A 14,468-nucleotide genomic window follows, 5' to 3' on the forward strand; every position below is an offset into this window, starting at 1 on the left:
ATGCACGTCGAACATCGGAACCAAAGAAACGTCTCATTTGTGCCGTGGCGGCGCCGGGACAGACGTTAGCGTGGTCGCTACTCCCGGGGTTCCTCAGGGAGTCGGGAGATTAGTTGTATGGCGTCATCAGTCTCTTCTTCGTCAGGCACACTGAACACTGATAGTGGGGGAGGGGATGGCGATGTCGAGGGTGGTGTAGATGGCGACCGGACCCCCCCCCCCCCCCCCAAAAAAAAACTGTTTCACTGTTAAACATCAAGGTTGGAAGAGTGCGGGGGGGGGGGTCGGCGGGTCGGCAGCTCGACGCCGCCTCCGTCACACGGTTCCATTCTCCTGCCTCGGCTTGTGGACGGTCGTGCGAGCGGGCGTGCTCAAGGAAGGGGCCAAGGTGCAGAGGAAGCCAGCCAGCAATGTGAGACCGAGCCCCCCCCAGGCACAAAACATGGACCAGCCATAGCCATGGCTAATGTCTTCAGGGAGGCCGTACATGTAGCGGGGGTAGCGGGATAACTCAAAGTTGATTCCGGCCACGCATGTGCACAAGGAAATGATGCAGCACGTTCCTGGGTGGGCAGAAAAGACAGAGGATTCAAACCGGCAACTCGCTGCAGGACAGGAGTCGTGTTACGGCGGGACACGGATCGAATGTCTCAGGCTGCTCTCAGCTGTCACCAAACAAATACAGAAACGGAGTAAATGGGATTCTGTGTGCGTGTGTGTGTGTGTGTGTGTGCGTGCGTGTGCGCTCACACTACCTCCCATGAGAAAGAGTAGCCCAGCTACATATTGCATGAGATCATGCTGCTGGCAGCATCCCAGCACGCCAACGATCCAGCCGAAGAGGATGATGGACACGGCCATGCCCACGAAGCCGGCTGTCATTCTCCGTAGATCTGCGGGAGGAGCGGCGCCGTCTGAACGGTCATTACTCTGGATGCTTAGCGGAATGAGCAAATGTCTAAAATCATCACAGCACGCTAAGATAAAGGGCAATTACGATTTCCTATTCGTATTTTATTTGATAACGAGTTGTAAAGTCATTCTGTTAGACTTCTGCGCTGGAGTTTTTGGGCCAATCCTTTCATTTCTTCTCGTCACTTAATTAAAATAATGATGTTGCTTTTCTCTTTTCTTCCCTTCTTTCCAAGAAATGACAAATGGAGGAAAGAACAAACTTGTAAAATTGTAGCTGTATAATTTATTAGCTGATCTTAAAGTTGAATTCATATTTTGTTCCGACTCTCATCCAATAAAAGGTCTAAATGAACTTTAATCTGTCTCTAGATAAAAATGGATTGATAAAATAAGGTCAGTGGACAGGACAAACAATCAATCAACTCCCAAATCAATCTTATAACCTCTGTTAAGGGAACAAAGAAGGTAAAAATGTATTCTGAGGATTGAGGCAGCTGTTCCTTACAAGCGATGAGTGAAGGAACATCTGGCCAATGTCAAGACGTTGACTTCCTGTAAAATGCCCTTGTGTTCTAGTGTAAGTTAAAAAAATTAGCTGCTGCAGACAAATAACAGAGGAATGACATCACAGCAGGACATAAAGAGCTCGTCTGAGGATAACTGTTAAATGGAACAATGACATTCTACATTCAGGCATTCACTACGATCCGATGGAGCCGTACTCTTTGTTGTTTCCTGTTTTTATTGCTAATTAAATACATCAGAAGCAGCAGAATAAATGCAGATAAAACCCAGAGGCAGAAAGTGTTTCCGACAAACATTCTCCACAAAGACAGAAGAACGTGTTGAGACTTACGGAGCGCGTGCCACTCATCTTGTCGTATGGTCTTTGTGATGTTGATGGGTAGATTTCGCGGAAGGATGGACGAAGAGTAGTGATATTTGACTGGGGTGCATCGCTGGATTATACCTGGGAGGGAGACAATTATGGGGATTGTTAAAAACGGGGAGAGGAAATCTTTTGATTTTGAGTCAACAAGTAAACATCTCCATCTGGAGGAAAGCTTCAGTTTTCAGTTTTCATTTTTACGGAGATGGACCCCAAATCACTTCTACGCTGTCATTAAGGAGGATTAGGAAACAATGTGGAGTTTGGATTATGCAAAGGTCAGATAGAGAAAGTTAATTGCTTCTATTTAAAGTGGATCTCATCACCGACTTGATGGTCAGTGCAATAAACTGCATTCAAAACAAGTATTAACAGTCCGACATTCAGAAATTTAAGACCTCCGGGACTCAAAAAGCATTTAGTCGAGTTCCAAAATCCTAAATTAAGACGCGCTTGCCTGCCTGCCTGCAAGATAGCGCACAAAATTCTTTCTGGATGTCGAGGTGTGACTTCTCTGTATGAGTTAAAACTCCATCACAGCATCTTTTAAACTAAATGCATTGAAAGCAAAGTTATTATAAGGCAAGAACGCTTATTTATCTTTCCCATAAAGATAATGATATACGCTGTATATCAGTAAACGGGCCGGACACGTTACATGTATCTCACAAAATACAGAGGTTGTACGTGATGCAGAGGCGTTCGTGAAATAACGTTGACTGCTGAAAGATTCAGTCAATGGATGTGTTGTCATGACGCCCACTCTGTGTAAACATAGAAACAGATATCACACATGAGTAGAAGGACAGTGAGTAGAGTTCAGACCTCCTCTGGTGCCCAACAGTATCTTCTAGTCAAATACAAAATCCAGATTTCAACCAGATGCACAAAAATATCAGCAGCTCTAGTAAGTAAAAAAATATATATTTTATTTGTATCTAATCCAAAATTCAGTGGTTCCAATTTCAGCACGTTTCCTAAAGATCGCTGTTAGAAACGGATTAAAATACTGAGAGATAAAAAAAAAAAGAGTCAGTCCATTTATCTCTTTATTCGCTCTAAAATTTAAAGGGTTCTTCCTGACTCTCAAGGAGTCTCATGAAATTCAGTCCTGTAGTTTTTTTTTTTTTTTTAGTATCTCGAATTATTAATCTTGTGCTGATTTGACAATAATTAAAATTTAATATTAATAGTTTATTGTATTATTTGTACCTTTATCTACTGGTGTGGGCTCAGACATAGATGGACATTAATATATGTTTGCAGCAGACAATCTAAAGTCTGTGTGTGAGGACGCACACGCGCACACACGCCGAAAGCTGTAAACACAACAACAACAACAACAACAACAACAACCCCTCAAAGCCCGCTGTACTAGACCAGGTTTGGGACCTCAGTCTGGACCAGATGATGCATCCATGAGGGAGGCCTGAGAGGGATCCCCATTGTTGTGGGGGGGGGGGGGGGGTTGAATCCACGCACACAACACGGGACACATGCACACTTTATATCCATGCTTGTCCTGAGCATTTTGGACGCATGTCCATCAGACGGGCCGGAGGAGCCTCGCTCAGCACCACGGACAGCGAAATGCACGACCGACCCCCCCCCCCCCCCCCCCCCCCCCACACACACACACACACACGAAAATAAACGGAAACGTGCACAAATACGCGCCATGTCGAGGGTTAAACGCTAACATGTACAGCGCGTAAATGCGTGATGCGGGGGGCCGCGGCGGCGTGGTTTTGCGCGAGGCGTGCGCTCATGGCTGAGCATCGCGGCCTGGTGGCGCACAAGAAGCGCCCCCCCCCGGCAGACTGTTTACCTTTGTAGATGAGGTCCTCGATCTCCAGGTCGAAGCCCTCCCGGTGACACCTCCTCCACAGGCCGGAGATGGTGGAGTTGAACTGCCGGCTGCAGTGAGACTCCATGGCGGACGCGGCGGCTAAGAAGTGCCGCTTCCCCCGGATCGGAGCCGCGTCCGGCCCGCTGCCTTTCCGCTGCGGGCTCTGAGGAGGCATCTTGAGGGGGAGGTTGTGGTTGGAGATGTAGATGTACCCCGGGTCGTTGCGCTTGTTGGCGTAGTTTTTACACCTCTCCCGGTGTCTCCTGGCGTCGGTCTCGTACCAATAATCGGTGCAGATCGCCATGGCGAGCAGCCCCAGCGCGCACAGCGCCAAGAAGAGCCCCGTGCCTGTTAATATTTTCATAGCGGCCATCTTCCCCCCCCGCCCCCCCCCCTACTCGACAGCAGTCGCGAGAAGGTTCCTCCGTGGACCGTGGCGGTACCGCGTGAAACGAATCACGACGGCACTCAAAGCCTCGAGCAGCCGTGCGTCAGGAGCATGATCACGGCGCACGGCCGGCGTCGTCTGGGCTGGATGCTGCGGTGCCCGGGAGATGCTGTGTGGCTCCCACCATCTGTTATGGTACAGGAGGAGAGGAGCGGAGAGGAGAGGAGAGGAGCGGAGCGGGGATGGAGGAGGAGGAGGCAGGAGCAGCGATGCAGTTGCGCGCTCTCTCCTGCAGGTTGTCGCGGGAGGGGAGGGGAGGGGAGGGGAGGGGAGGGGAGGAACGAGGGGGCTCCTTTTGTGGAGGACTGATTGAATCTAAAATAAAATATATGTACATCAATGAAGACAATGAATGTTTGAAGAGCTGCAGTAAAGTTCTGTTAAATCCAGTGAGGATTCTATGTGTGCGCCTTTGTTTGTGCAGAAATATATATTTTTTAAATGGTATGTGAATTTTGTATCATTTTTGGGGGGGGGGGGGGGGTGGGGGTGGGGGTGGGTGATGGATCTTTAGCCAAAAATAAAAGTTGATTAGAATTTGAGACAGATTAAAAGTCACTTTCTTCAACATTGCAAGGGAATTAAACAAAAACAAAAACAAAAACAAAGCTTTGTCAATAGAATGAAACATAATCATAATCCTGATAATCTAGATTATAATGCATGAGTGGGAGGTCGGGATATAGATATTTAGGGAGGGGGTACGCCACTGGGTCACATGACAGCATGGTGGCATTATTTAATTTGGCATCCTGCAGATCCAAATATGACATCACTTAAAGGAGCTCGCTCTCCTGCAGAAGGGTTTATAAAAGAGAAATGCGTAAGAGTCTAAGACGCCTGCATGAGAAGTAAACGAGGACGATGAAGATCAAACAGCATCAAACCGCTGATAGTTGTTTATATCAGGCCCAAAACGGTGTAAATTTAAGGTCTACTGAGGCACAAATGTGTGACATCACTTCCTAACTTTCTCCAACTGCTCTTTCTTTTCTTAGTATCCAGCTAAAACACAATTACTGTACAGCGTTTTAATACACAATTTAGGGTTTATAAAACAATGCAACCGATTGTGGCTCTGCATTGCGCTGGCGACTCATCCTGGATGTACCCAATTAAATCTCTGCATGGTCAAACAAACTAAATCTAATTCTTACATCACTGAATCCTCCTCGTGTTTATGCTAAATCGAGACTAGGATTACCGTTCCTGAACTCATCGTCTTCTTCGCGATGCTTTGGATTCGTACGTTCTTTGGAACAGCAACGAAGGATCCGCAGCTTCAGCATTCCGAGCAGAGCAGCGCCGAGAAAGACTCCTGCAGACAATCAGCTGCTCACAGGGTGACGACTAAGGAAGGAAACCTGCCGCCGAGTCGTTATGGCAACGGAAGCTCGGCAAACAGACTGCGTGTTTACTCTGCTCCCGTCTCAACACAACCACGGGCCTGACTGCCATTCTAATAGGATGCCAGGCAGAACGCGTTTGTGCAGCGTCCAGTGAACGCACCGCGCCGCCTCAGCACCTTGACCCTGACATTCAACGAGGTTATGCTAATGTCAGCGTCCTGAACTGGCTGTCTGAAAGCAGGCGTGTTCTTTTGCATCATCACCATCTCAGAATACACTGCAGTCTTTATTTTATTTTATTTGCACAGCGGCCAGATAATAAAAAGACGCTTCTGGAGACGCCGTGAATCGATGAATATTTACGGAGCACGCTGAAAGAAATGTCATTTTCTGGGACACGGACTTCAAGTTTGATCATTTTCAGACTCAAATTGTTTTAGCATCAGAGATTGAAAGATTGAAAGGGGGGGGGGGGGGGGGGCATTTGTCTGAAGTGTAATATAGCCAAGTCATGGAAAAATGGAAGTTAAGAGGTAGGAATGAAAAGTTTATTTTATTTCTTGGTGTGGAAACTTTCACCAAGAGACACACAAAGAATGGCATACATATAAACTATCGTTACGTCTCCGTCTCACACATTTCTTGGCAAGAAGTACAACTCAAAACGAATTTTTAACAAACACACCACCAACCTGCGTTCAAAAGGAAGCTGGATCGTACTGCGAGGTGAGGAACACAAAAATATATGCAGCTGTACTTTGGTTTAGACTTGGCACTATTAGTAACATCATTCTTTACAGGACAAAACGGAGTGTGCACATTTGATTAAACCGTGTATCGCCTTTCTCATTTTCAATAAATATGCAGCAGATACACCAGAATAAAATAAAAACGCACAACCTTGAGCGACAATTTAAAAAACACGTGGGGTCGAATATACGATTCAAGAGGTCCAATAATACCAGCCGTACTCGACGGGTGCACGAGGCGTACCCGCGGACGCGCATGTGCAAAACAACAGGATTGTCTGATCAACAATTTAGTAACAGTGATTCACATCTGAAGACCCTCAATATTTGAATTTGGCACATTAGACAGCATCCGGTCAGCAGTTCTTTGTTTCATCCGTCCCTAAAGAGCCGCCCTTACGTCCCAGATCGAATGCTGATGACCTCTGAGGTTGAATCTCTTACTCGGGAATGAGAACGGTGGTCGACAGGCAGGCGAGCTTCAGTCAACGATGGCGGAGAGCAGCGCCGTGACGGCCGCGCCGCACACAATGAGCAGGATCTGCAGGAGGGACTGCCTGGAAAACAACGGCACCGTTTGAGACGCGTTCAGGGACCAGTCGCAGCGCACGGCGCACGCCGCCTGGTACCAGACGGAGCGCTGAACCTTATTCACAGTTCATCCGCATCGATCGTGTTGCACGTCCGGACATCGGCGACTTTGTGCGAGACGGATCAGATCAATGTCGACGCGCTAGCGGACCCAGAGTCCTTTCGTTCATAGTTTGACAGAGACGCACGCGTGTCCTGATGTGGGTCAACGGCTGGAGGCCATTATTATTCTGTGAAACTGAGCCAACGTGGAAGGAAATAATGCGGGATTATTAAAATATAATCTGGTACCACTGGGAGTAGAAAAAGGTACCTCAAATTGGATTCCTTGAGGAGGTCAGGCACGACGTTCACCAAGGCGATGTAAAGGAAGCCCCCAGAGGTGAAAGGCAATATCCACGCCGTGGCATCTTCTGTGAACGGCGAGGAAGACGATTCCGCTTACCGCCAAATGTTCTCCCTGGATCATCGGCGTGTTAAATCGTAGGCACGATTGGACTCGGACCCGTCTTACCTGCGCCTTGTGGCGACTGAGCGCACAGAGCGAAGCCGGCGCCCAACACCCCGACCAGCGCCGTGGAGAGCTGCATGCGAGCCGCGTACCACCGGTCAAAACCGGCCCGCAGCAGAATGGCGAAGTCTCCCATCTGCGGACGTTAGCGGTAGCTTAGCGACGGCTAAACGCAGCGCCGATTCACGTTCGCACAATAAACCTCGTCATCTTAAAAACAATGTGGTATAATTCAGCCAAGAGCGCGGCCATCTCACCTCGTGGGGGATTTCATGGAGCAGAATGGCGAAGGTGGTGATGAACCCAACCTGCAAGACAAGGAACGGTACGGTCAAAAGGAACCGCGTATACGGTCAAAAGGAGCCGCGTATACGGTCAAAAGGAACCGCGTACGGTCAAAAGGAACCGCGTACGGTCAAAAGGAACCGCGTACGGTCAAAAGGAACCGCGTACAGTCAAAAGGAACCGCGTACAGTCAAAAGGAACCGCGTACAGTCAAAAGGAACCGCGTATATGGTCAAAAGGAACCGCGTATATGGTCAAAAGGAACCGCGTATATGGTCAAAAGGAACCGCGTATATGGTCAAAAGGAACCGCGTACGGTCAAAAGGAACCGCGTACGGTCAAAAGGAACCGCGTACGGTCAAAAGGAACCGCGTATATGGTCAAAAGGAACCGCGTACGGTCAAAAGGAACGGTTCTGCAGGGCGAATCAGACTCGACTCTACAGGATGTGTTTGAGATCACAGCCCGGAACGTCGCAGGACGGGTGGTGCCGGGCCTAAAATGCTAAAAACAACTCCTTCCAGCAGGAATCCAGTGTTGGGTTCATCGATATAAAGAGTGTGGTTCATGGATTCCTGATTCCAGAGCGACTGAGAGGGATTTATTCCCCCCGTAGAAAACATGAACATAAAAGGGTTTGGACAGCTTTGCTTTTCTAACGGCTCGGTCGAACAACAGACTTTTCTCGGGGTAACTGCAACCCTTTCCCTGCGCTCCGGTGGCTCTTCCATCACCAACACTAAATCAGGAGAGACTGCAGCGAACTCGCATCCTATCCTGGTCTGGAGGATTGTTTTCTTGTGAGCACACACAGGAAGCTAAAATCATGTGCGTGCGTGTTCGTTTGAGGAATCTAGCGAACTTCCTCTCTGGCACATCGATCCGTTCTTCACGCTGCTACGCCTTATGTCTGACCAGCTGGACTCTCCTCCTCCTCCTCCTCCTCCTCCTCACAGACGCAAATACACAGAAACGTTCTGAAGCAGCACAAACACACGTTGCTGCAGGAGGAGGAGAAGTTCCCCGCTGACAAAGGCTTCGGTGAGGGCTCCACCGCGGGAGGAGAGTGATCGCATGTTTCACCCCGGCGTCGCTTTAGCGCGATCGCCCGAGATCCTCGGCTGCAGCGCGTGATCTCAGTTTCACAACGACATACATCAGCACACCGCATTCTTACCTTTTTGCTAACCAGGAAACTCCCTGCCACCGCGAGTCCATGGGTGAAGTTGTCTATGCAGTTGGCCAGCAGGTTCAAATATCCACTCGTCTGCGACACGGGAAACACAACGTTAGCATTAGCATTAGCGTTAGCGCCTCAAACGGTCAACAGGAACACGGCGGGCGTTGGTTGTAGGTCACGCCAGATAAGACGCGAGGGGACAATGATCCATTGTCTCCTCGCGTCTCTGTTCCTAAACAATCTTATTTTTAATCTTTAACTTAAAGAACGACGCCCGGGGTCGACGCTACCTTGATTTTTACTCGTCTTTCCTGCAGACTCTGTTGCTTGGAGGATTTCCATGACTCAGCAAAATGCCCATTTCTGAGTGTTGCTGATTCCTTTCCGCTGCAAACGGAGTGATGGCTCTGTGGAGGGGAAAAAAGAACCAACATTTTAAAAAGTATATTCTACCTCCACATTGTTATATCCTATGAACACTCGGAAACTCACTGGCCCTTAATTTTCCCGGAACAAAAGATGACCAGCCAATATCAATGAGCTGCCTAGCAACCGCTTTTCCCCGACAGTAAAGTTAAGATAGGCAGAAGACATGGATGGCGTTCGGCCCCGGTCTGGGGAAACAGCAGCATCACAAGAGTATGACTCTCTTCTTTCTCAGCTTCAAAGGACGATCATCACCACGACAACCGCCGTCCAAAAGTAATGAATCAACTCCGTCTCACTCTTGGCGTCAGGCTGGGCATGACCCAAAATAACGAACCCACATCATGACACATTCCTTTAAAAAAAAGGAACAAATGGTCACGACGGCCAGTGAACTTGATTTCATTTTGATAATGTCATTGGTTGTTGAAGTAAAAAATAAAGTCTTTGCAGTCAACATTCGCTGACGCACAGCATTTGGAGGGAACAGTGTGCATCCTCTGTCCTCGTCTGACACACTCCATCCCTCTCCGCTCTCTTGCTGAAGATGAAATTGCTAAAGCCGCTTCACCCCAGAACTATAAATAGACGCCAGCGAAGGAGCTGAGCCATGAATTCCAATAGTTTCCCCCTCACTGGTAAAACAGACAAGAGGCAAGGCGAGACGATGGAATGGGAATTGTTCGGATTTGAAGAGGAAGGCTATTCTAAACGATCCTGCTTATCAATGTGGAGCACTATTGATCAGCCAGTAACTAAGCAACGGCACTGCTGAAGAGCTACCGATAGCCTGGTTAGTCCTGAATCCGAGTGCGAGGACTGACTACCAATAGGATGCTTGGAGCTCAGGCCAGGCGAACAGGACTTAAACATTTTTACTTTAATTACAAATGAAGCTGCGGAGGGCGACTTTTATAAAAAAAAAACATTCTCTAAAACCTTCTTCAAGCACATCAGGTTCCTCTGGATCGGTTCTGACCGGTGGTTTAGATCCAGACGCAGGTGGATCCTTTAAAACCACCATGTTCCACAGAAGCCACGGGATCCATATCCTGCTTTCGTTCAGGCTTCCGTTAGCACCAGCTGCGCGGCACGACGCTCTTTGGCACATGTCGGTTTATTTTCCCGGGCGACACTCTCTTCGTATGCGATTATGTAAGCGGTAAAGCAAACTGGTCGTGCCGTTTCTGTGGCTCTGAAACCGACGGGAAGCATTTATAGACAATCATTACCCAGCTCTACTAATTGTTAATAATTTAGCTCCAAGGCCTTCACAACGTTCAGCGAGCGTCAGAGATTTGTTGTTCTGTTCTGATTGTGTCTGTAAAGCCCGCAGACACATTCAACGCGACGCCATTATTCCACTCGTAAACCATTCAATTTGAAAGGAAATTAAAGGAAGGGCTCGACACGTTTCTTTCTTCAGAGACTACTTCAGCTGAAATACTCACAGCAGAGTTAAAATTCAAATCGGAATCTGAAACGGGATCGTCCTGGCTCTCGTGGTCTGGGAACATCTTCTCCAGGAGCAGGAAGGCCAACAGGCCGCCGATCACCCACAGGCCCTGGGTGGTGTAGCGGCTGTCTTTAACAGCTGGAGTGGATCAAGTGGTAGAGCAGATGCAGTCAGCAAACAAAAGTGTGCGACAACTCGGATGTGTGGAACACGATGGGTTAAGTAAAAAAAACACGGTGCGTCGTAGCCGAGTCGGTGAATATATCACCAATCTCTATAAGAACCATCTTTACTTTCTTGACTGTTTTAATAGAAATCTGGTAAAGAAATAGTGAATGTGTGTGAAGGTGATGACACACCTGAAGAGCTGGAGTTCGCCCACGCCTCAGGGAGGAGGTGAAGGAATACGTCGCCCAGCAGGCCCCCGATGGCGAAGCTCAAGAGCTGCTTCAGCTTCCGGCCTCCAGCTGACAAAGAGATCATCAGAAAACGGCTGATTCCGAAGAATAAAGGAACGTCACCGACTTTACCTTTGGTTCACGGCCCCACCTCTTTCTACGTCACCTTCTCTAGCGCTTAATAAAATAAAGAAGTCTTTATCTACAGTGATTACTCACAGAATGTTTTCCGCAGAAAACGCGTGCTTCAGATCGCCCCGGTAACGACTAACCCTCCAGTCAGGACTGCACTTGAAAAATCCGTGGACTAAAATACATCTGGAATGCCACGCTCATGTGGGCGGGGCCACTCGAGAGGCGTCAGGCAGACCGACGGTAACTTTGTGCGCGGTTTCAGAGGCGTTTCTGCCCGGGGTGTTTATATGGGAGAATTGAAAGTGGGGGCCATAAACAGCTGTGGTTTTCCTCATTACGCGAGTTCAAGCGTAATCTTCCACCCAATGAAAGTTCCGTTTGTGTCTCAGGCTACCGGGTTCCCCATCGCTGCATCCCAGACTGAAGTAGTGTTGCAGCGTCTTTGGTAAACTCTGGATTCTTTTTCGGGCATCATCTGGAAAGATGTTGTTGTACTTTTGTGACTAAGATATTTCCACTAGCTTCAGCTCTTTATTGCATTTACCTTTCTAATTAAAAGCAAACATGCTAGCTGGTGGACATGGGAAACAGCACAGTGTTAGGATTGCGTTTATATTAACAAGATGGTGTTAGCATTAAGCTCACAGAGCTGCCGGAATGTTGGCACTTCTATTTTTGTCAAAATCCGTCTGAAGGTAAGAAAGAAGAATGTTCAAATTGTGACTCCTTTTGTTTTGTCTTCCCCTTTTTCAGCCACTCATCTTTCCCTTAATTTGTACTTCAGTTCACAGAATCGGATTGTTACGACTTTATCACATCAATATAATGTTTTTGTGGCTCTTTGGATTTTGATCACTCACTGGACAGTCTGCACTAAAAACCTCCAGTCTCATTTGTTTTTTAAAGCCTGCTCACGTATAATGCAGTAAACTATGCAAAACAATCATGGAGGTCGTCATTGAAATGTTCTCCTCCTTTCCAGCAGTTTTCCAGGAAGTTCGGTGCCCATTTTGTGGGGTCTTATATTTTCAAAAACTCCCCACCATGAATGAGGTGCGGCTGAGTTTAGCCCTGGCATGGAAGAGAATCGCAGATTTTGGAGTATACAAATATGTGTATACGTTAATTACAATGTCAAATGTATAAGTTCTCCTTTGGTTTAGTTCACAGAGGGACTGAATGTCTCACCTTCTGTTTTGAGGGCTGCTCCAGCTTCAATGGGAATGACGAGCAAGGGGAAAATCCCGCTGAGGCCGACAGCAACAGAGGCCACCAGAGACAAGAGGCAAACGTGACCATGCTCACTTGCCAAGAAGTCTGCTAGCGCCTGGAGGCCCGGGAGGTCATCCGTCAGGCTGGGGCCTGAACCTGCAGCCCTTGCTGTTGCGTGAGCCATAGCAGCTTGTGACATCTTCTGGCTGCCTGATGCCCCCCTGGGGGTCAGCATCAGCAGGGCTACAAGGATAAACGGAGCAGCTACAGCCCAGCTGGGCTTCCTAAAGCTTGCGCCTTTCATCCGTCCCACGGTCCAAAAAGAACTTGCAACCAGTAATGCTGCAGGAGAGAGAGAGAGAGAGAGAGAGAGATTTTCAGGCAAGAGGTCTGCTACTCCACATTGTAAGCAATGTACAACAGATTTAACACAGAAGCAGTGACCTAAACAGCAACATCTGCAGCTACTGCTTTGAGAACCAGAACAAGATTTGGATCTGCATTCCTGGCTCTTACTGCTTCGCCCGATACCATCAGAGATTCAGATAGTTTAGAAATAGAGAAACAAAAAAATAGTCAGGCTCTATCAAGCATGACCGAGAATGGCCGATTTCTTCCTTTAAAAAGCTACAAAGCTGCTTAAATAGAGAGCTGATCATGTAATCATGTGAAATCCACACATCTACACATTTACAGATCCAGCCACAAATTAATAGATTCGTCTCTAATATCAATGCACCATCAACATCTAATGCAGTATTGGAGATTCCCTCTGTGTGCATGCACAGATTCTGCGAACACATTTACAGAAGTGTATACAAACTCACAAATCTATACACACACCGAGAGAATTATTATCATTAGAATATTACACATTTACAAACCCGATTACACACATTGAGATGCAGTTGAACAAATCTCTACAAACTTGTTTTGCTGCAATATTTGGCCCCATGTTTCTGATTTTAATACAATATCCATCGCAGTTTTTTTTCCCTCAACTATTGTACAGCTCACTCGATATTGTTCCACAACCTAACCCCACCTAAATTCAACAATACTTATGCTATAAAGTTACATTCAGCCAGGAAAACACTAGACTTGAATTGTGTTCGTCCTCGGTGTCATCTTTAGCTCGCTTTTATCCCGTTTAAAATTGCTGCTCATCATTTTCCCCTGGGAGTCAGCTGGGCAGATCAGATGTTAAAGTACGAAGCTAACTTCCAAGAGCTATCCTTGCTGCGACAGTCCGAAAACTAAAAATATAAACGCCACAGAGATATAATTAGAAGCAACCAGAAAATAACCTGAGTGTAAAAACTCTTGCTTGAGCAACAACATAAGTTTTTGAACCAGCTCATCCAACTCTCACGTCGCTTGTGCAAAGCTAGCAAGCTAGCGTTAGCCGAAAGTCGGTGTAGAGAGGTTAGCTCCGGCACGCGCTATCATAACAAATCAATGCTAACGGCTAGAGGCGCGCTGCTAAAACTAGCATCAGCGCGACTAACTTCATGCTAACGCCGCGGGACAGGAAAAAGATATAAACACGTTTAAATCACGACTTTAAAGTTGTTGTTTTGTTAAATACCTTGTTGTGACGGAAGTCTGTGCTCCAGTGTGTCCCTGCCATCCAGGCCGAGTTGATGAAGGCAGTCTCATGCCACTGACTCCGCCGAGCTGCTCAGGGCAGGAAGCCGCAATCTGGGTCGCTAAAGTAGCTGCAGGTCTCCATGGCTCTCCCCGGGACAGCCACGTATCAGGATGCCGGGGGGCGGGGTCGGGACGCTGGGTCCCGCCCCACCAAAAATATTAGGAAGTAACTTTATTTTTAGCCCCGGGGAATAGGTTTTAACACCAGGACCCAAGGAGACAAGAATATGATACTTAGAATACGCGCAGTAAAAAATAAAAATAATTTGACATCCAGGGTTTATTTATAGGAAAGTTTCATGGGAATTATAATTTTTAAATTATACCAAAATGACTACTTTTGTTTGAAAACTGAAAATTCGATTTGTCAACATCGGATTTACAAGCATATGCTCTAATAATAGATGCAATTTAGCCGCTAAAAG

At 47.4% G+C, this 14,468-nt stretch overlaps 2 protein-coding genes across 2 annotated transcripts; both read right to left on the reverse strand.

The window, feature by feature from the left end:
• Window positions 1–315: 315 nt before the first annotated feature.
• On the reverse strand, window positions 316–4,026 carry tmem276b (transmembrane protein 276b). The gene is made up of 4 exons (XM_068739654.1): window positions 3,633–4,026; window positions 1,772–1,885; window positions 756–893; window positions 316–563 (listed from the first exon to the last, which is right to left on the reverse strand). The coding sequence occupies exons 1-4, from the start codon at window positions 4,024–4,026 to the stop codon at window positions 316–318; spliced, it is 894 nt and encodes a 297-aa protein (XP_068595755.1).
• Window positions 4,027–5,989: 1,963 nt separating this feature from the next.
• Window positions 5,990–14,071, reverse strand: slc39a13 (solute carrier family 39 member 13). Its single transcript, XM_068739259.1, has 10 exons — window positions 13,982–14,071; window positions 12,370–12,735; window positions 11,008–11,115; window positions 10,644–10,786; window positions 9,057–9,173; window positions 8,764–8,853; window positions 7,559–7,609; window positions 7,305–7,437; window positions 7,104–7,203; window positions 5,990–6,756 (listed from the first exon to the last, which is right to left on the reverse strand). The coding sequence occupies exons 2-10, from the start codon at window positions 12,695–12,697 to the stop codon at window positions 6,681–6,683; spliced, it is 1,146 nt and encodes a 381-aa protein (XP_068595360.1). The 5' UTR covers window positions 12,698–12,735; window positions 13,982–14,071; the 3' UTR covers window positions 5,990–6,680.
• Window positions 14,072–14,468: the final 397 nt, after the last annotated feature.

Source organism: Brachionichthys hirsutus, chromosome 1 (genome assembly GCF_040956055.1).
Source record: "Brachionichthys hirsutus isolate HB-005 chromosome 1, CSIRO-AGI_Bhir_v1, whole genome shotgun sequence".
NCBI lineage: Eukaryota > Metazoa > Chordata > Actinopteri > Lophiiformes > Brachionichthyidae > Brachionichthys > Brachionichthys hirsutus.

Bases quoted from the DNA above. Each gene is read 5' to 3' on its own strand.
- tmem276b (XM_068739654.1), bottom strand. From the start codon at position 4,026: ATGGCCGCTATGAAAATATTAACAGGCACGGGGCTCTTCTTGGCGCTG. The intron at 1,886-3,632 runs GTAAACAGTCTG...TCTCCCTCCCAG, and splicing joins CGAGGACCTCATCTACAAAG to GTATAATCCAGCGATGCACC. The intron at 894-1,771 runs GTAAGTCTCAAC...CTCCTCCCGCAG, and splicing joins AGATGAGTGGCACGCGCTCC to ATCTACGGAGAATGACAGCC.
- slc39a13 (XM_068739259.1), bottom strand. From the start codon at position 12,697: ATGAAAGGCGCAAGCTTTAGGAAGCCCAGCTGGGCTGTAGCTGCTCCG. The intron at 9,174-10,643 runs GTGAGTATTTCA...TCCCCTCCACAG, and splicing joins ATTTGAATTTTAACTCTGCT to AGCCATCACTCCGTTTGCAG. The intron at 8,854-9,056 runs GTAGCGTCGACC...CCCGTGTCGCAG, and splicing joins AAAGACGAGTAAAAATCAAG to ACGAGTGGATATTTGAACCT.